We start from the raw sequence: 27,928 nt of genomic DNA on the forward strand, positions 1-27,928 counted from the left end.
TCCCTCTCCCTCTCTTTGTCCTTCTCTTCCTCTTTCTGCCCCACTCTTGCAAACCAGCAGTATCAGCTTTCTTTCATGGAAATGTCTTATTTCCCCCTTAATGTGCACCTGCTCTTCATAAGAAAGATGTCAGCTGCTGAGGTGAGATATATTATAAGATGTCCAGATAGCTTTTCAAAATAGTCCAAGAGAAAAGTCATAGGCCAAGGAAAAGACAAACAATAACGCATGAGTGTGTGAGAGGAGCTAAGTGCCAACACCACCTTGAGATCGTTTAGGAGGGAGAGATAAGTCACTCTCGGTGGGAGTAGTGGAGGGTTTTAGGGGCGGACTGGGGGAAAGGGGGAAACAATGTCTAAAATGTCAGGTGAGTTGGAAAGCTAATTTATGTTGTTGCTGATTGCAGGGTAATATCGGGTGACTCACTGCTTTTTGGGAAACTGGAGTGAGAATCTTACAGGCTGACGTTTGCCAAAGGTGGCAGCAAATCAAGACCCAGATGCTCACACAGTTTTCCATTTGCAAGTGAAAAAGAAATTGAAAAAAGTGGCAAGGGTGGAGGATTCTAGAAGTAAATAGAATAAAATAATTCTTGTCCAGTTCTCATGTCCTTAGCTTGCCTCCTTTCACAGGCCGACCAAGGAAATGATTTACTCCCCAGCGTTAGAACCCCGCCTTTTGCTGGGTTCTTACAGGGAGCTGCCACTGCTGGAACCCGTACCAACACCAAGGACTTCTCAGCCCCCCGGATGGCACTTTATGAACTCTAAAATGCCCTTTACCCCCAGGTAACCATGCAACCTCCCCTTCTGTTAATAATCATGTTTTCTATGTTCTTCGTTCCTACTAGACATAAATGAGTGTGAAAGAGACGCCTGTGGAAACGGAACTTGCAGAAATACAATTGGCTCCTTCAACTGCCGCTGCAATCACGGTTTCATCCTCTCTCACAACAATGACTGCATAGGTGCGTGTGCAAAACCGTCACCAAGGGGTCAAGTTCATATGTGCTCTTTGGAATTAGCATCATTCCCAGTGTGCCAGCTGTCTTTTTTTTTAACATACGCTGTCATATGCATGGCAATTGTTTAAAAGATTTGTCAAGTAGAATATGATAATTAAATGTCATATGTAATAACATCCATTACTTTTATTAAAATGCTTATTAGCAACAATATTTTTATGCCTGCTATGCTGTGAATTGAATAAATTTTAAAATAATTGAAATGCTTACATTTTAAAACATATGCAAGTGATGCTCTGTATAAAAATTACATAATTTATGAATAATGTGGACCTGTTTGTCTACATGTTTCCCTCTAGCCTGTTTTGAAAGAAGTAAATTATTGAATCTATTAAAACCTCCTCATAAAACATGCACCATTATTCATAAGTGAGTGTAATGAACCAACTATATATTGTTCTTGAGGTGAATTTAATATAATTCCAATTATGGGAATACTTAATAATACCCTCCGTGGTGTTTTGTATTAGTAACTCAGTTTTAGCCTTTAAAATTAAACCTAAAGGGAGATTAAGATAAACTCATATAAGATTATAATATAAATGATCAATCACTAATTAATAGAATGGTGTAATCTTTTTAGGTTTTGATAGGTACTTATAGCCAGGTCTAGATTTTCATTGGAATTTCTTATGTTTGGCTGAGCCAGCAAAGGCCACTGAAATTCAGAACAAGTATTTTTCCCTTTAAAGGTTTTGTTCATTGCTGGGATTATGACATTTTCTTTGGAATATATCAAAGGATATTTTTTTGGCAGATGTTGATGAATGTGCAACTGGAAACGGGAACCTTTGCAGAAATGGCCAGTGCATCAATACTGTGGGGTCCTTCCAGTGTGAGTGTAACGAAGGCTACGAGGTGGCTCCAGATGGCAGAACTTGTGTGGGTGAGTCCATTCTCAGCGAGACCCTCCAAAGAACATCCCAGAGACCAAAGAATCATGCCGGCTCTACCACCATGCATCCTTCTGGAAGCTCACAGGGAAAAAAAGCAGAGTAGAATGACAGTAATTCTACACACACACACACACACACACGAACACATATACCACTTTCCCCCCTCATCTTTTAAAATTAAATTATACTCACAGGTAATGGTTAACCTGGTAGAGAATTAGACAATTAAATCATTCTAAAAACAATTGTAATTCCCTTTCTTATATTTATTTTCTTCAAAATAACTTTGTAGTAAATTCTTATATGAATTTTTTGGCTGGTCTCAAAATCTTCATATCCATTGACTTTTTACATGCTACACTTTTCTGGAAATACTTCATTTATAGTAGGTTAAATAAAATGCGGTTGCCATATTGCACACTTCTGAAAGCTGTTAAAGCTTATTTTTATTGAGTCATTAATTTTTTTCCATGGTAGTTTCATGGACTAATTTTATTTAGTTTTATGTGTGTTTCTTTGATTTGATCCCAGTTTCTTTGAGTTTTAATTGCTTGTTGGAAAGCATGCCAGTTGAAACCTCTTCCTTCTTTTTCTCTTTCCTTTGCAGATATCAATGAATGTGTTCTAGAACCCGGAAAATGTGCACCAGGCACCTGTCAGAACTTAGATGGGTCCTACAGGTGTATTTGTCCACCTGGATACAGTCTACAAAATGACAAGTGTGAAGGTAGGAGGGCATTTGGAAATAAGTAGTATTGGTTACTGCACTGGCATTATCAAAGTCAAAGCTTTTCTGATGGTGTGACGGTGTCTTCATTTTGGAATGCTTTAGCAAAAACAAATCCAAGAGCAGAGAGTGTGACTTTTGGCCTCAGATGGTGAGACAAGGACATCTAATTCTCATGCTAATCCCTGATGAAGTTATTTGCTCTGTACATAAGGGTGGTCATATGACCCTGACTCTTTTCCAGTGTGCTTTTATGCAGCTTATAAAATATCTTAAATTACCTGTTTTTAAGTGCCAATAGTTTGCAACTAAAATTAGCTTCCTGATTCCAGTTAAAATATTTGTGACCGCATTCAAGGTTGGATGCACGTGGCTATGTAATTTGTCTATGTTGTTTTGACCTATAGAGAGGTGGAAATGTGTTACTACAAATAAATTCTCTGCAAATTTTATAGTACTGCCTTCCTCAGTACATACGCCATTGCATTAAATGAAAGACATTAGTTGCCAGAACTTCATAAATAACTAGGGTTGAAAGGATTCTTAAGAAGTCACCTAGCCCATGCTCCTGCTTTGAGCAGAACTGCATCTAATCCATAATGAGGAAGAAATGTCTCTACTTTAAGTATCATCAATGAGCAATTTTATTATATATCCAATTTAAATTGCAATCAAGTGCAAATATTACACATGGAAACATATAATCAAAATTAGGCCAAAATGCAAATTATTAAACATGTTATTTTACTCTTAAAGACCGGCTTTTTTCACCCCATGGTTACTGCAAACTTCCTCTAGAATGAACAGAATAGAAATGTATAGAAAGAAAAACAACTTCCTGAATAGTCAATATATGTGCCCATTCCAAAGTCTTTGTCCCCCCTCTTAGGAAGTCAACATTTACAGGTTAATTTCTACTATAAGAGAACAAATCATAACAACAGTGACGAAAACAGTAACCAAAAAGAAATGTTTTACATTTTTACAAAAGTTGGCTTTTCTCTTAAGAAAAGGTTGGATGTTGCGGTGGAGGGAGTGTGGGAATGGAGTAAATCAGCAGCAGCAGTTCAGATTTGTTAATAAACCACAGGAAACGTGATGCAATTATAAATGCCATGTAATAAAATGGAGTGGTGAAGAGGCTGGCTTTGAATTTTACAGGAAGATAATCACTTCACAGTGCACATTACTAAATACCACATTTTTCGTGTGGTATTTATAATGTTAAGTCAAGATAAAGAAGTTAAGTTTCTAGTTTCCCTTTAGTTGGACCTTGTGGGAATAAAGCTGTGTGAGGCAAATAAATTTTGGTGTGGGTAGAACTCTTTGTACAAACATCACAATAAAGAGCCCCAAGATCCAAGAGATATGTGTTTTAAAGGGGAGAAAGGTATTTCCATAAAAATATTATAGCTCAGAATCAAGAGTGACCTCTTTTTCACGACAAATGTCTGCTGAAAGGGGAAACAATGGGCAAATCTGTTGGAAAGAGTGGCTATACATTTTCCATAAGTAGGATGGTCATGTAATTTTTATGACCAAACCAACACAATTTTAGGATGAGCACCATTAATAACGAGGCCAGGCCAACAGGCATGGGCTGGGACTCTCTTAGGGAATCTAGGACTATGGTTACCCAAGCCATTCAAACTTTACCTTGGACCAGCCTTAATCACTCCTTCAGAATAACTAAGATGCAGAAGGAAACATGATACAATTATAAGTATATCAGATTCTTATTATCTGGAAGATGAGAGAATTATTACAGGAAGATATTTTGCGTTTTCAGAAAAATTAACCTGCAAGTGAGAGTTCAGAGCCTCATCCTCTGTGATATCATTAGTTTGTCCTGCATAGGGTTATTTCCATGAGTGTTAGTATCTTTGTGAAATTCCCAGTTAGGGCTATAGCATGAGGTACTGAGAAAAGTGATGTGGGTGAGTGGGAGGAAATAAATTTGGTTCAAAGCTAGATCTCTCACTGAGTAACTCATTGTCAGCTCACTTAAAATTTCAGGGCTTCTGTTCAGTGTGCAGTGGTGAAGCCAGACTGGGGTGTGTTGCATCTTTCCTAGCTTAACGGAGGTTGGAATTACTCCAACTTTTCTAACTAACCAAGCAACGCAGTCTGGATAAGAGATGTTTCTGGTTGAGTCCCTTAGAGGGTACTTGCCGATTCCATTTTTGCAAGAACTGTCAAAGGCTAATTTTTAAAGTCATCACAGCCTATACGTCTACCCATAGCACATGATATAGGAAAGTATCCTCATGACTGGGAGAATTTTGAAAGTCAGTCACACTTCATATTTCCACACTGTGCATCTGGTACCTGATGGTTTGACTTTGTTTGACATGTGTACTTCTTTTAGATATTGATGAGTGCGTTGAAGAGCCAGAAATCTGTGCCTTGGGCACATGCAGTAACACTGAAGGCAGCTTCAGATGCCTGTGCCCAGACGGGTTCTCTTTGTCCTCTACTGGAAGGAGGTGCCAAGGTAAGTGCCTTTGAAGGCCTTAGGCTTTCATTACCCTGTGTTTATTTGTTGTGGTTTTATTTTTAAAACATGGCAAAGCTTTGATTCTTTGTGAAAAAGAAGATGGAGAGTTTTTATTCACCCAGAGGTCTAATGACTACCATATGTCAGAAAGTTCATTTTTACTTTCAAGGTTAAACACTCATCCATCAAGTTATGGTTGCTTGTGCAACAACTGTCCTGGCACTGAGACCCAGACTCCCCTAAGAACACAGATGCTGGTAGGCCTGTGAGTGGGATCAGCCAATAGCCACTGAATGTGGCAAAGCCTGGCACCATCAGCCATCAGCCACACAGTCTCTGGCCCTGAAGAGGTAACCTAGATAAATATGGGCCAAAACCTAGGCTTTCAGACAGAAAAATGTGATTAACCCACATGTCCCCAGGATATAGTGCCCATCCCTTACATCACAAGTTTTCTAAGAAAACAGAAAAATAAATTTGAACCGACCAAGATTCTTGCTAGGCCATAGTCTGTTTGCAGGAATAATACATGTGCACTTTTTTAAAAAATCAAAAGGGAGCCTGAACTTAAGCATAACACAGTGTATTGTGTCCCAGAAAACTGTTTACATTTTACTTACCAATGCAATGGTGTGAGTCTGTCTATTTTCACAAATTAGTTTAATGAATTCAAGAAGAAAAAAAAACCGCAAACACACATAATTCTCCTCCCCCACACCCTGGCCCTGCTCCAGTGCCTTTTTGTTTTTTTTGTTGTTCTGTTTTTTCTTGTGCGTTTTTTTTTTGTTTGTTTTGTGTGTGTGTGTTTGTTGTGTGGTTTTGTGTGTATATGTGTTTGTTTTCCTTTCATATTACCAAATGAGAGGCAATGGATATCACATAAGATTCTAAAAATTGTGTTTAAAGTCTCAGCGCGGCCATGTTTCGCCTATGGCAAGGTATTTAATCATTTGTAACCTCCATTTTCTCATTTTGAACAACAATAATACCTGCCCAACCAATCTTATTGAACATGTGACAGAGCTTTTTTACTTTCTGAGTCCTACATATATAGTGGGGCCTTGACTTACGAGTGTCCCGACTAACGAGTTTTTTGAGATACCAGCTGTCTCTCGGCCGATTTTTTGCATTGAGTTGATAGAGTAATTTGAGTTAATGAGCTCCTTAACGAGCTCGGTCTCAGAACAGATTAAACTGGTAAGTCAAGGCCCCACCGTATTCTTGTTATTCTAATCTATTCACTTTTTACTGTACAGCTGGTCACTTAGCTACCTAGTATGTAAAAGTGAGAAAGGGAAGAGTTGAGAATTCTCTGGTTGGTTTGGTCTTACAGGTAGTTACTGGAGGCTGTGGGTTGATTTTGAGGTTGTGGGTTGGGTGGTGCTTGATTCAAGCAGATACTTGGTCTGGATGGTATAGACCAGCCCGATAAATTCTAACTTCTCCCTGGTTTTTGTGTGCCTTTGGGTTGGCCTGAGTTTGGAAAGAAAGTAGTGAGAAACCAGGTGTGAATCTGCCTTTGTGGCAAGCCAGAGGAAACTCAGAGGCTATTAATTCAATTTGCACTGGCCCGTCACAGAGCAAGCTAAAGCTGCAGGAAGAATCAGCCCAGCTTGTGAGCAGCCCTGCCACACTCTCAGCTCCAAGAGGCAGCACCAGAATTGAGGAATGCAAGCAGGGAAAGCGACTATTGTAGTTCTGATGCAATTTCAAAGGTCATTAAGGGCTCTTTGCAGATGGACTGGTGAACAGGCATCCCAGGGAGCCCTAGTTCAAGTGTGTGGGCAAGCCACAGTTCTCTTTCCCAATGCAAGGCACCTTTGATTAATAAACCAATTCTAGAGAATCACCACAAGCAAATGGAAATCTCCCACAGAGCACAGATTTCACTGGAGCCAGGGAGCAAAGACCCAGGTTTTTCTTATAAGATTAGGAGTCAGGCTTCTATTGCCCATGAAATGAGGAAAAGCCACAGAACTACTGATAATGCTATGAAGGAACAAATGTGATGGATCCTGGCACCTGGAGGTCACAGATGTAAATGAGCCACTCCCACTTGCAAAGTTCAGTGAAGATAATTTGTCATTTAGGCTCACCCTAAATGTCCTGTGTTTGAGCCTCTGTGTAAAGCCTGGATTTTTTTTTCCAGGGTGGGTGGGGTGATTGAGTAGGGTTGGGGAGACTGGGCTGAGGAACAGGGTCAATGATAAAAGGAAGCGAGAATGAAAATGTTAACAGACTAGTAATAGAACATGCACGTGTCTAGGTTTCAAAGAAACATTACAAGCTGGAAGACAAAGGAAGGAATTAATCTTTAATGTATTTGTTGAGACATATTGGCGAGTAGTCGCTAAAGGATATCTTAAGACATTTGTAGGCATAAATTATAAAAACAGGGCCGATAAACTCAAAACTTTGAGAAAGTGACAATGAACTTGAAGAGTAAAGCAAGTCAAAAGATGTCCTTGCCATGGCTGTGTGGCTCAGCTGGTTGGAGCATCATTCTGTACACCAAAAGGTGGCATGTTCAATTCCCTGTCAGGACACATACCCAGATGTTGGGTTCAATCCCTGGCAACTAATCTCTGTTTCTCTCTCTCTTTCTCTCTCTCAACCAATATATAGATTTAAATGTGTCATTCAGGGAACTATCATTTGTTAAATCTTGAAGCTTCCCAGCAGCAAAGCAAACATTTGGTTGGCAGACATGCTATAGGATGAGGACTGCCTTTTAATTGCTCTTAACCTTTCGAAGAGTAGTTGACTGAAGGGTGCCTATGAGGTCCTGTCTATAGCAAATATGGAAGTGAAGTAGAAACTAGGGAGATAGTTTATCTGGAAAAGTTGGTTGAAAAAGTTGAACAAGTTCATAGGGGATGCCAATAGAATTTGACTTAACAGAGCCTCATAAATCAGATAAACAGGCAGACAGATATTTTTACTTTAATTCATGAAAATTTTTCTGATATGATCTTTGACAACTCAGTTATTCTTACATTGTCTCATTGGTCATGAAATAAAAGCAAGAAAAAATGTCTTAACAGAAATGCATAGGTGACTATAATAGTATGCTACCCGAGATTGGAAAACTAACAGGAGAGAGCAGACCTGATCAAAAATATAAAAGGGAATTGTGCAGAATGGATATGAAAGCATTTCGTTAAAACCTGCAGATTTTGCCTCTGTGTAACTTGAGAGGAGTTTGCAAGGTTCTGGAAGTCAAGTTTGAGGGAAAACACACTCCCGGCTCTTGGATGAGCTCACTTTTTAGAGTCACTCAATTTGCACTGTAAGAAATGGAAAAGTCAGTTGCCAAAATTATGTCGCACTATGTTGGAGAATTTTGTAGGAACTAGATCCCATATTCCATGTTGGAGTCACTAAGAAATAATCAATATTAAAGAAATATATTCTTTGAAAGAGAGAGTATTCTCCCTCTCAGTCTCCCCTCTCCCTGCCCTCCTCTTTACCTTCCCTCTCCCCTGTTAAGCTAAACAAGCTTCTGTTGGTGTGCATGTTTATGTGCATGTTCATGTGTAAAATCTGCAGAAAGCTCCGCATCTACTTTGCAGACAGCAACTGCATGAGTAGCTGCTGCAGCAGATGACCATTGTATTGTGTTCTTCCCAGTCCACAAAATTGCCATGTTTTTATCTGCTCTATGCCTGGAATCTGGGATTTTATTTTGGCTCCAGGGCTAGGGGACACAGAATAAACAGCAAAGTGTGTTGCCACAGTAAGTACTAGAACTGGGAGGTCTCCCTTCACCTAGTGTGCTTGCTAAGTGTTATCCCAAACATCTGTAAGCAGAGCTCCCAGTGAAAGGTACTCATGAATGATTCTATCTCTGGATGTCCCCATCCTGAAGTCACTGATGATATTAGGTTTGAAATGTGACAATCTACATTTTTATTATTTACATCAGGTTATTTGGGAAAACTGGCAAAAATGAGAAATAATATGGTGAAAGTCACATAGATTTGTCCATATCTCAATACAAAAGTTACCTATGACTATGAAGACTCAGCTCAGTTATTATTATAATCACTTGAGGGGTGTTACTATAGTTATGAGAAGAGAACGCATTTAACAGGATGGCTTGTTTCTTTCTTTTTATATATATAATCTTCACCTGAGGATATTTTTTCCATTGATTTTTAGAGAGAGTGGAAGGAAAGGATAGAAGGGGGCAGAGAGAGAGAGAGAGAGAAGAGAGAGAGAGAGAAACATCTACTTAAGAGAGACACATCAATTGGTTGCCTCCCGCATGCGCCCCAACCAGGGCCGGGGATTGAGCTTGCAACCCAGGTACCTGCCCCTGACCAGAATTGAGGCCTCAACCCTTCAATACACAAGGCCGATGCTCTGACCACTGAGCAACATCAGTGAGGGCAGGGATGGCTTATTTCTTATTCACTATTGTACATTAACGATTTAGCGATTTAGTAAGAAAGCAACTGAAGGGCCTCTTGAATTTATGCTGCAGATTTGCGAATGAGCTACTGTTATGCGAAGTTTGAAGGAGGAAAGTGTTCATCACCCAAATCCAGGAACCACTCCAAGCAGGAATGCTGTTGCGCCTTGAAGGGAGAAGGCTGGGGAGACCCCTGTGAGCTGTGTCCCACTGAGCCCGATGGTACGTTTACTTCTGTGTTTCTCTTTGGCCTATTCAGGGTGCACACTGGCCACAAAATAAGCAAGACCTTAATTTAATTGTAAGTCTAACTAAAATATTCTTTAAAATTATTTTTCCTCAGGAGCTAGGTAGTTCTTTTCTTCTAAACTATGTTATGAATTGGAGCTGCCCAAGTAGTAGGCACGGCAGCTCTGGGACCTCGTTAACTGTCTCTGGTTTCTGGGCTTGTCCCATTCATTATTTCCCAATATGTGCAGCATGTGGCAGTTTGGCCGCCACATAATGCTTGGGGAGGAGCCTGTGGCTGGTGCCACTGGTCTATCTATTAACGAGTATGTCTCCACCACAGAGGCCTTCCGCCAGATCTGTCCCTATGGAAGTGGGATCATTGTTGGACCTGATGATTCAGCAGTTGGTGAGTGGCCTGTGCTAGATTCTCAGCATTTCTAGTATCAACTAGCCTCTTCCTTGCTCATTTGCAGTTGTTCTTATTCCCATCTGTTCTCAAAAATTAAGCTCTATTTCTTTGTCTTCTCATTTAGGTAGCCATTGTATTTTGTATTGTGTTTGCGATATTGTATTGTAATAACTATTCCATGGATTAAACACTGAAATGATTATAATTTACCTCTGTGATTAAAAAACATACCTTGTCATTTACTTTTTCCCTCTCCTGTGCTTAAGATATGGATGAATGCAAAGAACCTGATGTCTGTAAACACGGGCAGTGCATCAACACGGATGGCTCCTACCGCTGCGAGTGTCCCTTTGGTTACATTCTGGAAGGGAATGAGTGTGTAGGTGAGTGATAAATCGGTTTCTTCCACTGGAGTTTTGCAAGTTAAAAATTAAGTTCTACAGCAAGCATATCAAACTCAAAGGCTAGCACGGGCCAAATAAACAAGGTTTAAGCTTACATGAGCCACAAAAAAACAAAAGCTTCAATTTTCATAGAAACGTACATTTATTTCAATAGAGACATGCTGAATACAAAGGGCTGAAATGAGTAATCGTTAACATAACAAAATAGAATATTTTAATAAAAATTAATATTTTTTCTTGAACATTAACTTACCAGACACTGAATAACTGCACAAATTAATAAGCATAACTCAAATAAACCTATTTTTCTTATTCTTCGAAAGCAAATATTTCCTGTTGCACACACCAAACAACTAAGTTCAACACTAATGGCGTGGTAATTGGCTGCTAAAATATTCGCTGCTAGTATTAGTGGAAAGAAATGGTGTGCCTGAGGCACGTAAGGGAAATGAATGCAACACGATTATAGTAATCAGTCATTAGGGAATGTTGTAGTTCCTTATTCATAATTATGTATAACAGGATATTGTAAAAATTAAGTTACAAAATTTTTATTAAAACATTTCTTACAAAGCATTATATTGGCTGGGCCGCAAGTTTGACATGCTTGCTCTACAGCATTCACACCAGGAAGTACAAGTACCAAGATGGAACAGAAATAAATTTTGTTTATTCGTTTATGTATCATTCATCTAGCAATACTTGCTAAGGCCCTACTATGTGCCAGGCACTTTGTTTGGCTCTATGACTACAGCAGTGAATCAAGACAACATTGTCCTTCCTTGCATAGACCTTAAATCTAATGGGAAAGACAGATGCTGGACACATTTGAAAACATAGTGGAAAGAACAATATTATAATGAAAGTCTTTCTGAAATTAAAAAAAATATATTAATGGTCATAATTTTACTCTCAAAATATAAAATACAAAATTTGCCCAGATTTTATTGCACATAGTAATATGAAATGCTATGTACCCAGTGTATTTTCCCTTGTTTTAACCTTCTTATTAAAATTTCAAAGAATGGCTTCTATGGCTGACCTTTGACCTCTTAATTCACACTAACTCCACATGGAATCCAACTATTATGTCTATTTATCTAAGAAATCCAAACCTGAATTAATAATGGAATAAATGCTAAGAGTCTGTGTACATTAGAAAGTGTTCTTTCCACACTGGGAATCGGGGTGTGAGGATTTCAGCTGCAGTGATACCTCTGGGATCTGAAGCAAGTTCTTTAGGCCTTAGAATGTAATATTATGCAGATGGATCAAGTTATTTCTAATTACCTTATAACTCTAAAAATCAATGATATTGTGATTATTAACTTGAAGGAGATATGACATTCCTTACAGTGAAATGGAAGTTCATAGCAGAACGAAAGCAAAGTCTCTGGCATCTTTAGTTAGTGCTACTATGGATGTGAGACATGAGCCTCCTCACCCAGAGTCTCTCTACCGCAGTCTCTTGTCTTCACTTGCTGAATTCAGGGCCCAACAGAAGACAGAACGCTTGATGCTAGTCTACTACTTTTCTGTGCCCTACATAGCTAAAATACAATGTTATTTTTCATTCTCCCGCCCCCCCAAAGGAAGACGTTTTAGAATGAGGATTCTAGATGGATGTTTGGAGGCGTGTCTATTTTTTGGACCTCCTTGGTAAAACTTGTTCTCTATAGTTATTTAGAGAGATCGGACCCTAAATATATTTCTTTCTAGACTTTCTTCTGCCTAATGTAAACCATCTGGCTTCAACAGAATCAACAAAATCTACTTGGGTCTTGATTTTATCCAGTGTATTAATTTTGCTTAACCTCTGGTCTCTTATTTTGCGTCAGTTTAGTCTTGTATTTTATATCTGGCAAAGCTCCATCATGTTTAAGGCTTCTTGGAGAGTGATGTAATGTAAGACCAAGCTGGAGATGTATTTCTAGCTTTAAGTAAGTGAAAACTTTTGACTTGTGAGAGAAGCATTGCTTTAACCCTTTGAACATCTATTCCCACTAGAAGATATACTTCTTTATAGTGTGGGAGGCTGGAGAAACTCACAGAGCACTATGAGAGCTAGAATCCCAGCTACTGTCACTGTCATTGTCACTGCCACTGCCACTTAGCAAGTTGGATTTCACAGTTACAAACCTGTGGCAATAGGACATGTGCATTCCTTCTCTGCAAGGACAGAATGAGAATAAAATAAGACATTACAGATCAAAGTATTCTGATAGAATGAAAGGTATTATCTGAGTCCAAGCCCGTTTTCTCTCAATTCATTGCGTTTCGAATATTCTCCTGGTCACCTACAGATATTGATGAATGTTCTGTGGGCAATCCTTGTGGAAACGGAACTTGCAAGAATGTGATTGGAGGGTTTGAATGCACCTGTGAGGAAGGATTTGAGCCTGGTCCAATGATGACTTGTGAAGGTAAGACTCTTAAGTTCATAATAGTTGGTTACATGTTCTCATCTTGGAAGCAACAGTTGGTTAATTATAATTCTTAATATGAAATACCACTCAGGATGTATAGAATAAAAAATATCTGGGCCGGATGGGCCATTCCATCTTTTCTTCTCTGTGTGGCCTCCTCTCTGTAGGGAGTATCTGAAAAAGATACAGATGGCTCATTGCACAAGTTATGCTGCAGATCATGCAGAGTTCTTGGTGGTGTCTCCCTGCTACTGATATTTGTATACAACTCCGGTTTTGTTTATTACCTTCTTTCGTACTTTCCATATTCCCCTTCTGTCTTTATTTTCATCTTCCATGCTCCCTTTCTTTTTCTTCTCTGCTTTTTCTTTTCTATTCATAGAAACATCTACCCATTGAGGTAACCACCAACAGCCGTCACAGCAAAAAAGATTGCCTATATGGTATACGTGTCTGCCAGTGTGGCTGGAAGACTGTATGGAAAGAAAGCAAAGAGAGAGAGTGTCTAGAGGAGTGGTTCTCAACGGATGGTCCCTGGACCAGCTACATCAGCATCACCTGTGAACTTTTTAGGGCTTCAAATTTTTAGGCCTCATCCCAGACCTCCTGAATCAGCCCTCCAGGTGATTCTGATGTGTTCTCTAGTTGAGAATCTCTGGTCTAAGAAAAGCATGAAGGGGAAATGAAGGCAAGGAGTAAAGTTGGTATTAAAATGAGCTCTGTATGAGAAATATGGCCCATCGGTACCCATTGTTGAAGTTGTGAGTGGATCTTCCAAGGCTGTAACTAGTCTTCATCTGGGGTCTCACTGATGATCTCAGTTGGCATCAGTGGCCTTAGGGAGAAACATGATCATCAAGATGGTCTGTTTTAACCCTGATTTTCCAAAACACATTCTGATGTTTTCAAATTATGAAATCTACAGAAATCACTTTGACTCACTAACAGTAAAGTCATTCCCACCTATTGAAGGCTCTAACCTGGGCATCAGTGGGAACTAGGTATCTCTGTAAGTGTATAATAATTCGGAATACTATTTGCTTGGGTATAAGGAATACTGTTATTTAACAGAAGCCTCTTCTATATGGGGAAAGGGAGGTGTTTAGCAGTCATGGAGGGGTCTGCTTCTGTCCTGACAGCAATTGACTTGGCACTTGTTTGGGCTGAATGGGTTAAAACTGATCGCCACTCCATGTGACTTTGGGGGTGGCAAGTGATCATCTTGAGGCTTCAAAGCAAGAATTTTAGAACAGCTCCCTCTATACAGGTGACCTCATCCATCTAAATAACAATTCATAATTACACAGGAGTAACAACCATAAACTTGACTGTGCTGGGAGCATCAGGATGCATGGCCACCCTACTGATACCAATTATAAAATAACCAGATCATTTTATAACTCCCTGAAAACCAGACTGCTTGGTCCACTCATGTTTATAACAATGAAGCATTTCAGCTTTTGGTAAAAGTAGATTCCTTTTTTCTTTTGGTTGATGTCCATGACCCATTATTTACTTACTACTTTTGCTGCAGATGTAAACGAGTGTGCCCAGAATCCTCTGCTCTGTGCTTTCCGATGTGTAAACACTTATGGGTCGTATGAATGCAAATGTCCTGCTGGCTATGTCCTAAGAGAAGACAGGAGGATGTGCAAAGGTGAGACATTCATGTTCAAGGTTATCCAAGCCAGAGAGCTCTAACACGATGATGGGAGATGTCCCTCCAAAGCTTCCAATCATAGAGGGCTGGGAATTAGGGAACACTGCTGTAGCTCATGGACATTATGAGGGTTGTCACTGCTACCTTTCCTAGTAAATTGTTGCTTGAGGCTTCAAGCTGAGTCGAGGGCTGCACTGCAGATCCCTTTTAGTTCACTCTGCGTTGCATGCCAGCCATGCCACAAATGTGAAGACAGAAAGAAAAGACATTTCCCCACATTCAGGAAGTTCTATATGAAGAGGTTGAGAAGGAGATATTCAGTTAATCAAAAAGTATTAAAAAAATGCTTCCTGCTTTTTGAAGAGGTCACCAGTTAGTTAGGGAGCAATTTCTTCAAGTTCATAAGTGGTTAGAAGACCTCTTCTCATTCTTGGGAGGCCACAGAGTGCAACAATGCAAAAGGAAATAGGTTACTTAATACTGTTTTATGTGTGAAAGGCAAGAAATTAATGCAGCTTCTCTTATAAATTTGTGGTTGCGCATTCTTTCCAGACCTGGATGAGTGTGAAGAGTTGAAGCATGACTGTGCTGAAAAGCAAATGGAATGCAAGAACCTCATCGGCACGTATATATGCATCTGCGGACCTGGGTATCAGCGCACACCTGACGGGGAAGCCTGCGTAGGTAAGAGAATCCCTGCAGGAGCTCTGAGTCAGAAGTGACAAAGGACAAAAGGGACTTGGGCTGAATCCTTATGGGTGCTATGTTCTTCTTGGCCAGAGCCATTTTGCCCCTCTTATGCCGTAACTTCCAGTGGAGGCCCCCTTGTCTCTTGATGATCTGTGAATCCCATGAGCTCTGTGATTTTCTCCCTCTGAGCTGGCCTTTGCCTACTTTCTCAGCCCATTTTGCTTCCAGGATTGGAATATTGGGTGTTTCCTCTATTTCCTTCCTTCACATTTTTGTACTCCTTTGTTTTGGGGTCAGTTCCACTTACTGCATTGGAATGTCTCCCTGTTGACCCAACTTTGCTACCAGTACCCTGACATTGAGTTCTGATGCCAGGTCCTGAACAAGGAGCATCACTAAACCATCACTAAACCAGTGGGATCCACCTCCAGAGAATGGTATTGTGCAGAGTGGGTCCCAGGCAATGGTATTTTAAGGCTCCCCCAAGTTCCTTTCATGTGGATCCAGCATTAAAAACCACAGCTTTAGACTAGGGGTTGGCACACCAAAGTGTGAGGTTCAAATCCAGCCTGCCAGCCCACCACCTGTTTATTTAAATGGAGTTGTATGGGAATATAGCTCTAATCATTTACTTATTGTCCATGCTTGCTTTCCTGCCACAATGGCAGAGCAGAGTAGAGCACTTGCAACAGAGACTATATGGCCTGCAAAGCCTAAAATTTACTATATATTTATAGTCATACTGTAGTATTAGTATTACCTACAGAAAGTTTGCTGACCACTGCTTTAGACAAGAAATACAGGAGAAAATTACTAGAAAACTCCCACATGCATCCCTTTCCTTTTTAATAATCAGTGACATTAGAAAACATATTTTATGTTGTCAATCAAGAATCTTAAGGACCTCACCACCCTCTTCCTCTGTAAGAAACAGAATTAAATAGTCATTAAAGAGCAGACTTTAAAAGCACAGGAAAAGGGTGTGGACTGATGATCCCATTCTGGGTCTTCTGGGATCTGTGCTGCTGACTCTCAGCAACACATCAGAGCTTGGGTTCCACGCCAGAGATTCTGAATCACTGGGTCTGCCACTGGGGTCTTTAACCTGTTCGAGCCCTCTCTAGGTGTCACCTTCCAACTCTCTGCCTCTCTTTTTGAGATCTGTGCCTCGGGGGTTTGGAACTATTCTTTCAAATGGGATGCACCTAGTCAAATTATTTCATCAGACACTTCTAAGAATCTCAAGCTATTTGAATGCTTTTCTCTGAACCTGGGAGATTGAACTATGATCTATTCTTTCTTAAGAACATTGTTGAAGTATTATAATAAACATAATCTATATTGAACTGGAAGGTTAGTCTAGATAACTTCCTTAGGTTGTAGCTGACTATTGCAGATATTATTCTACTGAAGTATTGCAATATTTCTATAATATGTTGATTTTAAAATTAAATTTTTTTCCCTTCATTTGAAATGATCCTTTGAGAATCCCCTTTATGTACAGATATGGAAAATTTTAAATTTTATGAAGTGAAAAACTGGAAGTGTACATAAAATACTATCATCTATGTTTTAAGTATATGAAAATGCCATCAATTATGTTTTTTTAAAGGGTGGAGGTACACACACAGATGTATGTATTTGCTTGTATGTGTGCAATTCATCTGGGGGAAGGCACGTTAGTAACGCAGTGACTCCTTGGAGGGGAATTTGGTGGCTGGGAGATAGGGAGAAAGGGGAAATTTGGCTGAATTATGTTCTTATACTTTTTGTATTTGGGACCATGTGAATAGCTTACCTAATATTCACAAACTAAATTTAAAAAAAGAAAGAAAGAGGCCATTCTTGTACAAAGTGGTCAGATGACTCCTCTTGTTTTCGGTCCTTCAATGAAACCGCACAGATGAGAATGAATGCCAGACCAAGCCAGGCATCTGTGAGAACGGGCGCTGCCTCAACACCCGGGGGAGCTACACCTGCGAGTGCAATGACGGCTTCACAGCCAGCCCCGCCCAGGATGAGTGCCTCGGTGAGTACGTGCAGCGGGATGCCTTTGTAACCTGGACTCCACACTGGGGTGCTTAGAACCCAGATCTCTTCTTTGAAATAATAGAGACTGTCAGAATTTCAGGAAAGGTTAAAAATGTTCATATTTGGGAAAGGAGTCAGTGACTGATTGTCCATTGGACTTAGCACCACCCTGCAGCTCAGTTCTTCCTTTACTAATTGTATCACTGAATCACTTGTTTGAAATTTCCTTCTGCCTTTTTAAACCCTTGGTGCTCGGGATGCTCCCATATGTTTCTCTGCTTCCATAGCATGACTATAGTTCTGGGAGCAGATAGAGTCACAACCTTGTCCAGACCAATGCTTTTCTGCCTGCTTACTGAATTTCTTATTTGTCTCCTCAGATGTCATCCTTTCTCTCTCACTGCAGTTTCCAGCTTTCCCTTCTCGCTCCTTCTCACCAGGGTAAAGTGTTATATCTCTTGTGGGTTTCATATCTGACCAAATTTTTGATAGCTTGCTGTGCTTAGAACATTTCCTAAAATCTTCCTTTTAATATAATGTCCCTTCCAGACAAGCGGGAAGGGTACTGCTTCACCGAGGTGCTCCAGAACATGTGCCAGATTGGCTCGAGCAACAGGAACCCGGTCACCAAGTCGGAGTGCTGCTGTGACGGAGGGAGAGGCTGGGGTCCCCAGTGCGAGATCTGCCCTTTCCAGGGGACTGTGGCTTTCAAAAAACTCTGCCCCCATGGCCGAGGATTCATGACCAATGGAACAGGTACTTCCCTTTGTTCTGGTTTATTACCAATGGAGCAGGTAATTCATTTGGTCCAAAAATACTTTCAGGGAATTTGTTTATTTGTTCTATGAGAAACAGAGGATATGGAATCTGCGATATGAACCTAGGCTGAGTTACATAGTGGAGGTTGACAAAAAATTTTCATTACAATATTTTAGATATTCAAGGCCATGTTGCCAAAGTGTCCTGAATAAGTTGTGTGTGCTAGGGTTCCTGCCTCTGCTTTATAAGGAGTCTTCAACTATTTATTATTTATTTATTTATTTATAAATCCTCACCCGAGGATATGTTTTTATTGATTTTTAGCAAGAGAGGGAGAGGGAGAAAGAGAGAGAGAGAGAGAGAGATTAGAAATATTGATTGGTTGCCTCCCACATGCACCCTGACTGGGGATTGAACCCACAACCTTTTGATGTGTGGGATGATGATGCTCGTCCAATCAGCTGAGCTACCTGGACAGGGCAGGAGTCTTCAACTTTTTAAAGAAAAGTTTGTTATAAGTGTTATTGGTTACTCAGAATATAATTTTTAGATAAATCTTAAAATAAATGTACATTAAATTCCTAAAGTAGTGCACCAATATGTATTTCAACTCTTGAAATTGACTGAAATATACTGTATAAAAGTATGCTGGATTTATGTTCATGTTAGAAAGATGTGATTAATGGTAGAATAACAGAACTGGGTAGATTGGATGGGGTGACCAAAACAAATTTATGATTTTTTGGAGGAAAAATTGAAATGGTGGAAAACACTCATTTCTTGAGACCAATGAGGGTAGGCTAAAGTGCATTTCAGAGTAAACTTGAAAAATTTCAGGAAAAATATTAGCTGTTGGTACAAAATGGTTATTTGGCAATCCAAGGTGAAGAAATCGCTGGTATTGGCCCCCACCGAGCAGTAAGTGGATAGGTGGGTCAAGATGGGGTAGACAGTGGCTTTAATGCTCAGCAGTGCATATTGAGCAAATCTTCTTTGGTGGAGCTGTGAGTGGGGTTCTCTCTTCCTTAGCAGGCCACAAAGGCGCAGCCCAGGAATCCACCCCAGAGCCCTGGGCCTCCCTCACCAAAGAAGTGAAGTTTAGTCCAATTTCCCCCAACTATGTGATTTGATATTCTTTAGGATTAACTTTAAACACAACAAAAAGAATAGAAGAAAACCTTTCTCCTTATTTTGGACATGCAATATTAGTAAAAAGTGGGATTTCCTTGTCAGAAGGATCCACTGCTGCGATTCACGTATGGAACATCAGCCTGAGGCGAGCTTGATGGCGTGAGATGGCGCAAGGAGCTAAATATGTCTAGATGAGGTAGATGTTCTATGACCCATGGGAGGAAAACAGTATAAATTTAGAAAGAAATTATTTTTAAATTTTTCTCCTAGCCTGATTAGTTTACCACTACAGTCTGATAAAGTTATTCTTTGCCTTTCAAAATAGTTAGCATTACATGTGAAATGTATGCTGTCATTCCTTTGGTTTAATTTCTTAGGTCCATAATTTAGTATCATAGTTCATTAGTACTTACACTGAAGTGATCCTTACATATTATTGTTGTCCACTTTAATGCCTTTCTTTTTTTTAATTTCTGTTTATTAAATTACAGATATTGATGAGTGCAGGGTTATCCATGACGTTTGCAAAAATGGGGAATGTGTCAATGACAGAGGATCATATCACTGCATTTGTAAAACCGGCTACACTCCCGACATCACTGGGACTTCCTGCGTAGGTAAGTATTCTGTTTCTTCTGGTTTATTAACTCTAGATAAAATAGTAGATTATGGCAAAAAAAATCCTCAAACTAAAAAAATCTAAAAAGCCTGTGTAAATTCATAAGAAAACATAAGACAAGGATCAAACACTTCACAGAGTTTACTTTTTCTCAAAACAAAAATTCTTTGTTCGACCTTGTGGGTATTGATATTTATGCATCTTTTCAGATAGGTAGTCACACTGTATCTCTTTGATCATAGACCTAAACGAATGCAACCAGGCTCCCAAACCCTGCAATTTTATCTGCAAAAACACAGAAGGGAGTTACCAGTGTTCCTGCCCGAAAGGTTACATTCTGCAGGATGATGGAAGGAGCTGCAAAGGTAAAGTAAAATGTGCCTTCACCCACTCACCTGCCTCAAGGGCACAAGGTTGCCGAAAGACCCTCTCTACACACAAGAGGTGCTCCCCTGGTGTTAGAGCCTGGATGGAGGCTCCCTATGCGGGAGGGAAGGGAGATGGCAGAGGACCAGTGGCAGCAACTATCCTTACTGTGTGCCCCTTGGGCATCCATAGGGGCCTTCCCTGAGCCTCTCAGAGGCAGCAGGACCAGTTCTACAAGGTCCTGCCCTGCAGGAGCTTATCTGAGACATAAATGTCACAATGAATTAAGAAGCAGCCAAAGCTTCAACAAAAATCCCTTATCGACCCAGGATTTTTGCAAAATTCTGTTGGTGTAAACATACTCCTGTGAACAACTTCCTCAACATTAAGGACTCCATATATTGAGTGAATGCACTAGTGAGTCATGCTTAAGGATAATTTGGAAAATGAGGGATTTGGAGAAGGTAGACCAGATGGCAGAACGAGAGTTAGCGTATTCTGCCATGAAGTCTTGAAGGAGAAAGAGGGAAATAAAGAAGTTAAATGGTGGGATGGAGTGGAAGTGGGGAGCAGAGGGAAGGAGGGAGAGAAGGAGGGAAGAAGAGAGGAAGGGTCCTGCATTTGCAGTGATTTTTTTAAAATTGAAATTCTACTTAAATTTGGAACCCACTTGGTATTTCCCGATGTTATTTATAGCAATGGAGTTGAGAATGAACCTTAACTTTCTGGCAGTGAGGAAAGAAGCCTGGTCAAAGCGGAGGATTTTATTGAGACGTGAGGAATAATCTGTAGGCAGTTTTATCGGAATGAGTATTTTTCTTTCCTTTTTTCCCTTCCTGATTGCTCAATTTTTTTTTATCCCAAGGAGGATCTCTAAACAAAAAGTTTTGTTTTGTTTGGTTTGGTTTGGTTGACCAACTCCTTTGAGCAGAATAAAAAACAGCAAAGAATGAAGTGAACAAATTTTCAGCCTCAACATTTTTTTTACGTTTCAGCTTAAATAGATCTTTTCAACATTCTGGAAATCTTTTGAGAATCCCTAGTCTCTTACCTCATTTAAAGTTTATTTAAAATTTTATAACTGACCTGAAATTTCTTTCTTGAGGGATTCCCACTTTCCCCTAACTAAAGAGAATTGGGTTTTCCTTGGATTCCCCCAAAGAGCTACATTTTTAACCTAAATAGAGACCACGTTTTATCTTTCAAACTCTTCTCTCCTGGGTGCTCCCAGCCATTTGCTTGGCTCTGTTCTGGCCAGGCACACTTGAGTCAGAGAGATGAAAACTCAGAGCTTCCTCCTAAGGCAGCTTCTAGGTACGCTTGCTGTCAGCTCTACTCCAATGCCCGTCTTGCACTTTCTTGTAGATCTTGATGAGTGTGCAACTAAGCAGCACAACTGTCAGTTCCTGTGTGTTAACACCATTGGCAGCTTCGCTTGTAAATGTCCTCCTGGCTTTACCCAGCACCACACTGCCTGCATTGGTAAGTGGGGAGGAAAGGTCCCTCTGTGGGAGATAACTATTCCTTTAAGTTCTTTTGTTGTTGGAGTAAGAAGATAAAAACTCGGGAAAATACGGGGGTACATATATGTGTGTATGTGCTTGTGAACAAGTACATGTGAGCAGTTACAGGCCTTTTGGGGTCTTTTCTAAGTGAATCATCCATCTCTCTTCCTTTTAAATAACAGAAAGAGAGCTTCGGGGAATTTTTCCCCCCTGCCTTTACCTACCCTCTCTCTTACAGATAACAATGAGTGCACCTCAGACATCAACCTGTGTGGGTCCAAGGGCATTTGCCAGAATACTCCTGGGAGCTTCACCTGTGAATGCCAGCGGGGATTCTCACTGGATCAGAGTGGCGCCAGCTGTGAAGGTGGGTAGGGCCCTCAGCTCCATCCAGCTGGTAGGTCCCTCTGGGGGGCCTGTGTGACTGTCAACACCTTCATCATCGTCCTCTATATGATATCACACCTGAGCACCTGAAGACAGGAAAGGTTTACCTGATTTGCACAGGTCCCATACCTTAGCAATCCCGTCTTTTGTTCTCATGCTTGATTGTGTCGATAGCCATGCCTTTCCTAGGTATTTCTGCCCAGTTATTTATTTAATTGAATAAGAAGAGTCAAGAAAAATAACTAGATTCCCAAATTTTATTCATTAATTTTCTGGTCATTGGATTCAGAGTCATGAAAGGATTCCCCCAATGTGGATTAAACATATGAGGAAAGCCCTTCTGATAATGTATAATTAAAAGTTTAAACCATTTTTTTTTTAGCAATTTACCTTTGTATTGACATTTTTTGGTTTCTAATTCTGGTACAAGTAAGCAAATATAAATAATTTACACAGCTAACCCATAAAGTGCCTGTGTGCTTTGCATTAATTTCTTCATCATTTTTTATTTTTAGATTTTACCAGGGATATCTGAATATTTTTCTCCTTAAACTTAATAAACCTCCAGAGTAGATATTCTTAAAGGTTTGGATGGTGAAATAATTTTTAAAAATAAAAACAGTTATGGGATGTAAAGTACAGCATAGGGAATATAGTCAATAATATAGTGATAACTACAATGGGTACTAATCAGAGTGATCACTTCATGAGTTATATAAGTGTCTAATCACTGTGTTGTACAATATGTAATATTGTATGTCAACTGTAATGGAAAACTACATTTTAAAAAATCTAGCTCAGAAAACAAACAAACAAAAATCAACAACCGTGGAATAATTTTTTTCAGGGTCAGATTTCCTTTGAAAATGGCTTTCACTTTAGCACACATATAAATGTTGCTTCAGAGAATGCCTCTGAGACAAGTAGGAATGTGGCTTAAAGGCGACTGCACCTCCTTTTTTCAGACGTGGACGAGTGTGAAGGAAACCACCGCTGCCAGCACGGCTGCCAGAACATCATCGGGGGCTACCGGTGCAGCTGCCCGCAGGGCTACCTCCAGCACTACCAGTGGAACCAGTGTGTTGGCAAGTACTTTTCCTTCTGAGCAAGAGGAATTGCTCTAAGCTCCTTAGAGTCAAAATGCTGCTTTCTCTCTGGAAACTTACTCTTGTCACGGAAGCAACAAATACTCATTTAAAACTGCCCTAAGCCATGGCCAGTGTGGCTCAGTGTTTAGCGGGTTTGATGCCTGGTCAAGTGCCTGTACCTGGGTTGCAGGTTCACTCCCTGGTCCTGGTCAGAATGCATGTTGGAAGCAACCACTTGAGGTGTCTTTCTCACATCAATAGTTCTCTCTATCTTTCTCACTTTCCCTCCCATTCTCTCTCTAAAAATGGATGGACAAATATCCTCAGGTGATGATTAACAATAAATAAGTATAAGTAGATAAATAAATCTGATATAATAAAAGCCTAATAAGCAAATCGACCTAAGAGTGGAACAACTCGTTGTTATGAGACGCACTTCCCCCTGGTGGTCAGTGCGCTCCCATGAGGGAGTGCTGCTCAGCCAGAAGCCAGGCTCATGGCTGGTGGGTGCAGGGATGGTGGCAGGAGCCTCTCCCACCTCTGTGGCAGCGCTAAGGACCCCTTGGGGGTTGTCCGCCTGTCGGCTTAGGCCTACTCCCCACGGCAGGCAGACAACCCCTGAGGGGTCCTGAACTGCGAGAGGGCGCAGGCCCAGGCTGAGGGGACCGTCCCCCCAGGGCACGAATGTCTTGCACCGGGCCTCTAGTAATAAAATAAAATAAAATAAAACTTCCCTAACTTAGTTGAAACCAGAGGGAAGATACAGCCTTCACAAAATAGCAAACTAAGAAAAAAAATGATAGAGGACACTTCAAAGCATTTGAAATGAAAAAGTTTAAGTCAGTTTATGGACTCCCAATATCCCCCTGCCCTTCTGTTGCCTTGCTAGTCTACTTGGCCCACACTTGACTTCTGTAAACATTAGGAGCTGACAAAATCCTACTTCTGACTAAAAAATGTCAGCCAGCTAGAGGCCATTATGAGCAACTGTTGGTCTGAAGATGCAAAAGTGGTTCCATTCAGCTCTGCACATCTTTGGGGCAGAGAGCAAGTAGCAGACACAGCGATTTTTTTTTCAGAATTGCTTAATTCTTTTGAAAATTAAGGAGACCCACAGGCTCTCTCATTAAATTGAAATTATGTCATTTTTGATTGCACAATGTCATGGGAAAATAACTCTTTGTTGTTGTTGTTAATCTTCACCCGAGGATATTTTTCCCATTGATTTTTAGAGAAAGTGGAAGCTAGGACAGGTCACCGGAAGGGAGGTGGCGGGGAGAGAAACATAGATGTGAGAGAGAGACACAGCTACTGGCTGCCTCCCACACGCTGGGGATTAAACCTATAAGGCACTTGATCAGGAATCGAACCCGAATTCCCTTGGTCCACAGGCGGCACTCTAACCCAGTGGTCAGCAAACTTCGGCTCATGAGCCACATGCGGCTCTTTGGCCCCTTGAGTGTGGCTCTTCCACAAAATACCACGTGTGGGCGCACACGTACAGTGCAATTGAAACTTTGTGGCCCATGCGCAGAAGTCGGTATTTTGTGAAAGAGCCACACTCAAGGGGCCAAAGAGCCACATGTGGCTCTCGAGTCACAGTTTGCCGACCACTGCTCTAACCACTAAGCACATCGGCCAGGGCTAATTCTTAATGCACATCAGAGAATTCAAACATGGTGAGTTTAGAGGGACCCCTGATCCACCTAGCAGCCTGAGCTCTTTGATTTCCTGTTGAGGACCTGGAAGCTCAAGGAGGAGAGGGAAGTTGTCTTTACCCGGGTTCTCTTGTGATATGTCTAGAGGTAGAGCCCAAGGCTCTTAACTTTAAGCATCACTCCTGTTTTCACTCCAGAAGCATCTGTGACTTGTCCCAGCTGCCACACTGTAGGGGAGCCCTCCTTAGCAAAGGGAAGAGAATTCCTTGTCTTTTGTTAGGGAAGTGGGAGCGGCTGCTCCACATTGCCTTGCTTCACTTTACTCCAAACAGACACGTCATTCAGTGTTTTCATTTGTCAAAATTGTGTCTCTCTCATCTGGTTTGATTTATTACAAGACAGTTTTGCAGAAGTGCGTAGGATTGGCTAAAATGACCCCAGTGCTAGAGGAGTTGGGACCGCACGTGTTGCTGACCAGCTGTCTGGTTTTAATAAAAATGCCTTCACTGTTATGGGCTCAGGAAGGTCTTGGATTTTAGTTACCAAATTCTGACACTTTCCACAGACTTTCAGAGTGAGTTGTCCTCGTTATGTAGGTTCCTTGAATTAAATTAGACCTGGGTGCGGGGGGTGGGGGGCGGGTGGGTGGGCAGGGAGGATAAGAGAGGTGAGATCCACCACGGTTGAGCTTTTGCCCTTCTTTCCCTCCCTCCTCTCCCTCCCTTCAGTCCAGGGATAGTAGAGATGTCCAGGTCGTGCCCTAGTTGTCTGGGGATTCAACCTTGGCCCCATGAAGATCATCTCCTGGCTGAAGTTATAGATAAATACATTGATTAAGAAGCAAGAAGAGCCCTTGTCAGTGTGGCAGTTGGTTGAACATTGTCCCATGCACCAAAAGGTTGCCAGTTTGATTCCTGGCCAAGGTGCATACCTGGGGTTGATCCCAGTCAGGGTGTGTGCAGTAGGCAACCAATTGATGTTCCTCTCTCACATTGATGTTTCTCTCCCTGTGTGTCCCTTCCCCTCTCTCTCTAAAATCAATTTTAAAAAAACATATTTTTTTAAAAAGAAGCAAAAATAGGTTTGGGAGTTTTTGATGCCCAAAAGATACCAGTCCAAACGTAGCTCATAATTCTTGAGAATTATAGTTATCCAGAGTGAGGGTTGCCTTGGGTCAGAATGGCTTCCCCAGCGCCATGCAGACCAGAGCAGATCTCTTAGACCAGCCCAGCCTGAAGATCACTCTCAGAGGATGGATGGGTTTGGGACCAGAAGCCACTGGATTTCATTGTTTTCTAAGAAATATCAAACTTACAGCTTGCGATTGGAGTTGGCCCATTTTGACCTAGAGAAAATGAGTAAAAGAAAGCCCATCCTACATTTTGGAATTCTCCCAGTGGTTCTTCATGCCACAGCTAACACTATGCACACCAAAGGCTGACAACTTTTATTTTCGAGGACAGGGTGGGTAGGTCTCAATCTGCTTAAAGTATTTTTTTGGAGACCCTAAGGCTGTTTCAATAAAATTAGAATTGTCCTTTTTTAATAAAAAGAACAAAACCCTCACCAATTTAAGAACCAACAGAAAGAATAAAACAAAGATTTGAGAGTGTAGAAAAATTCCTTGTGGAGCCCTTTGCTCCAGGTGCACAAGGCGAAAAGGTCAGGAAAAGTGCAAAGCATGTTAAACAAATTGTGGTGTTTGTATATTGATAAAAAAGGGTGAGTGCACTGAGTATTGTCAAGCTGTAAATACTGAACATTTGCCAACTTCTTATCTTAATTTGTGCTCCACTCTACCCCACCTCTCCAACCCCGATAAACAAGTTTAATTTAAACTTTACTAGATTCTCTGGGACGGAAAAAATATAAAATAAATAGGAAAGGATATGAAAGTGGCGGGGAGTTCAACTAAATTGATGCTCAAAGTGCAAAAGGACTTTAGAGGTTATCTAGTCTGACCTTACTCCTAATATACAAACCCTATTCCTACCTCCCTGGTCATCCACGTTTGATATAAATGCCACCTTGAAGGGCACTTTCTCCCAACATAGGCCAATCTCTATATAGAAAACATTAATTCTTAGAAATGTCTTTTTCATAGAGAATGAACTTTTCCTCCCTCTAACTTCTAACCATTGCTCCTATTTCTGTATCTTAGGGAAAAACACACCATGACAGGTCTTTTCCCACATATACCTATGCCTTAGGGATTTTATCAGTCACTAGAGGCCCGGTGCACAGATTCGTGCACCAGTGGGGTCCCTCAGCCTGGCCTGCAGGGATTGGGCCGAAACCAGGTCTCTGACATCCCCTGAGGGGTCCCAGATTGCAAGAGGCACCCCGGAATCAGACTCCCTCCTCTCTAATTCTGGTGGGTCACCTGAGAACCGCAGCTGCCAAGTCACTGCAGCTTGCCAGGTCCTGTGTTGAGCATCTGCCCCCTGGTGGTCATTGCACGTCACAGCTACCAGTTGGACGGTTGAATGGTCAGACAGTCGCTTAGGCTTTTATATATATACTAGAGGCCCGGTGCACAAAAATTTGTGCACGGGGGCAGGGGGTGTCCCTCAGCCCAGCCTGTGCCCTCTTGCAGTCTGGGACCCCTCAGGGGATGACCACCTGCTGGCTTAGGCCTGCTCCCCGGGGGATTGGGCCTAAGCTGGCAATCAGACATCCCTCTGGCAGCCTGGCAGCCCTCGGGGGATGTCCATTTGCCAGCAGGGAGCAGACCTAAGCTGCAGTCAGACATCCTTAGCGCTGCTGAGGAGGCAGGAGAGGCTCCCGCCACCACCGCTGTGCTGGCAGCCATCAGCCTGGCTTGTGGCTGAGCAGAGCTCCCCCATGTGGGAGCTCATTGACCACCAGAGAGCAGCTCCTGCATTGAGCATCTTCCCCCTGGTGGTCAGTGTGTGTCCTAGTGACCAGTCATTCCCAGTCTTTCTGCTGTTAGGGTCAGTTTGTATATTACCCTTTTACTATATAGGATAGAGGCATGGTGCATGG

General features: G+C 41.2%; 1 protein-coding gene across 1 annotated transcript in view; it reads left to right on the forward strand.

Annotated features, from left to right (window-relative positions):
• FBN1 (fibrillin 1) overlaps nucleotides 1-27,928 on the forward strand; it is a 230,076-nt gene that overhangs the window by 193,947 nt on the left and 8,201 nt on the right. Inside the window, exons 47-63 of the mRNA XM_070423353.1 lie at nucleotides 851-967; nucleotides 1,782-1,910; nucleotides 2,528-2,647; nucleotides 5,016-5,141; nucleotides 9,631-9,780; nucleotides 10,130-10,195; nucleotides 10,465-10,581; nucleotides 12,906-13,025; nucleotides 14,563-14,685; nucleotides 15,241-15,372; nucleotides 17,282-17,407; nucleotides 17,959-18,165; nucleotides 19,791-19,916; nucleotides 20,161-20,283; nucleotides 21,650-21,766; nucleotides 22,028-22,156; nucleotides 23,142-23,261. Coding sequence (XP_070279454.1) covers nucleotides 851-967; nucleotides 1,782-1,910; nucleotides 2,528-2,647; nucleotides 5,016-5,141; nucleotides 9,631-9,780; nucleotides 10,130-10,195; nucleotides 10,465-10,581; nucleotides 12,906-13,025; nucleotides 14,563-14,685; nucleotides 15,241-15,372; nucleotides 17,282-17,407; nucleotides 17,959-18,165; nucleotides 19,791-19,916; nucleotides 20,161-20,283; nucleotides 21,650-21,766; nucleotides 22,028-22,156; nucleotides 23,142-23,261 — 2,148 coding nt within the window. The remainder of the gene's footprint in view (nucleotides 1-850; nucleotides 968-1,781; nucleotides 1,911-2,527; nucleotides 2,648-5,015; nucleotides 5,142-9,630; nucleotides 9,781-10,129; nucleotides 10,196-10,464; nucleotides 10,582-12,905; nucleotides 13,026-14,562; nucleotides 14,686-15,240; nucleotides 15,373-17,281; nucleotides 17,408-17,958; nucleotides 18,166-19,790; nucleotides 19,917-20,160; nucleotides 20,284-21,649; nucleotides 21,767-22,027; nucleotides 22,157-23,141; nucleotides 23,262-27,928) is intronic.

The sequence above is a fragment of the Myotis yumanensis genome, unplaced genomic scaffold, assembly GCF_028538775.1.
Source record: "Myotis yumanensis isolate MYYU_CA2020_CCGP unplaced genomic scaffold, mMyoYum1.0.hap1 SCAF_1, whole genome shotgun sequence".
NCBI lineage: Eukaryota > Metazoa > Chordata > Mammalia > Chiroptera > Vespertilionidae > Myotis > Myotis yumanensis.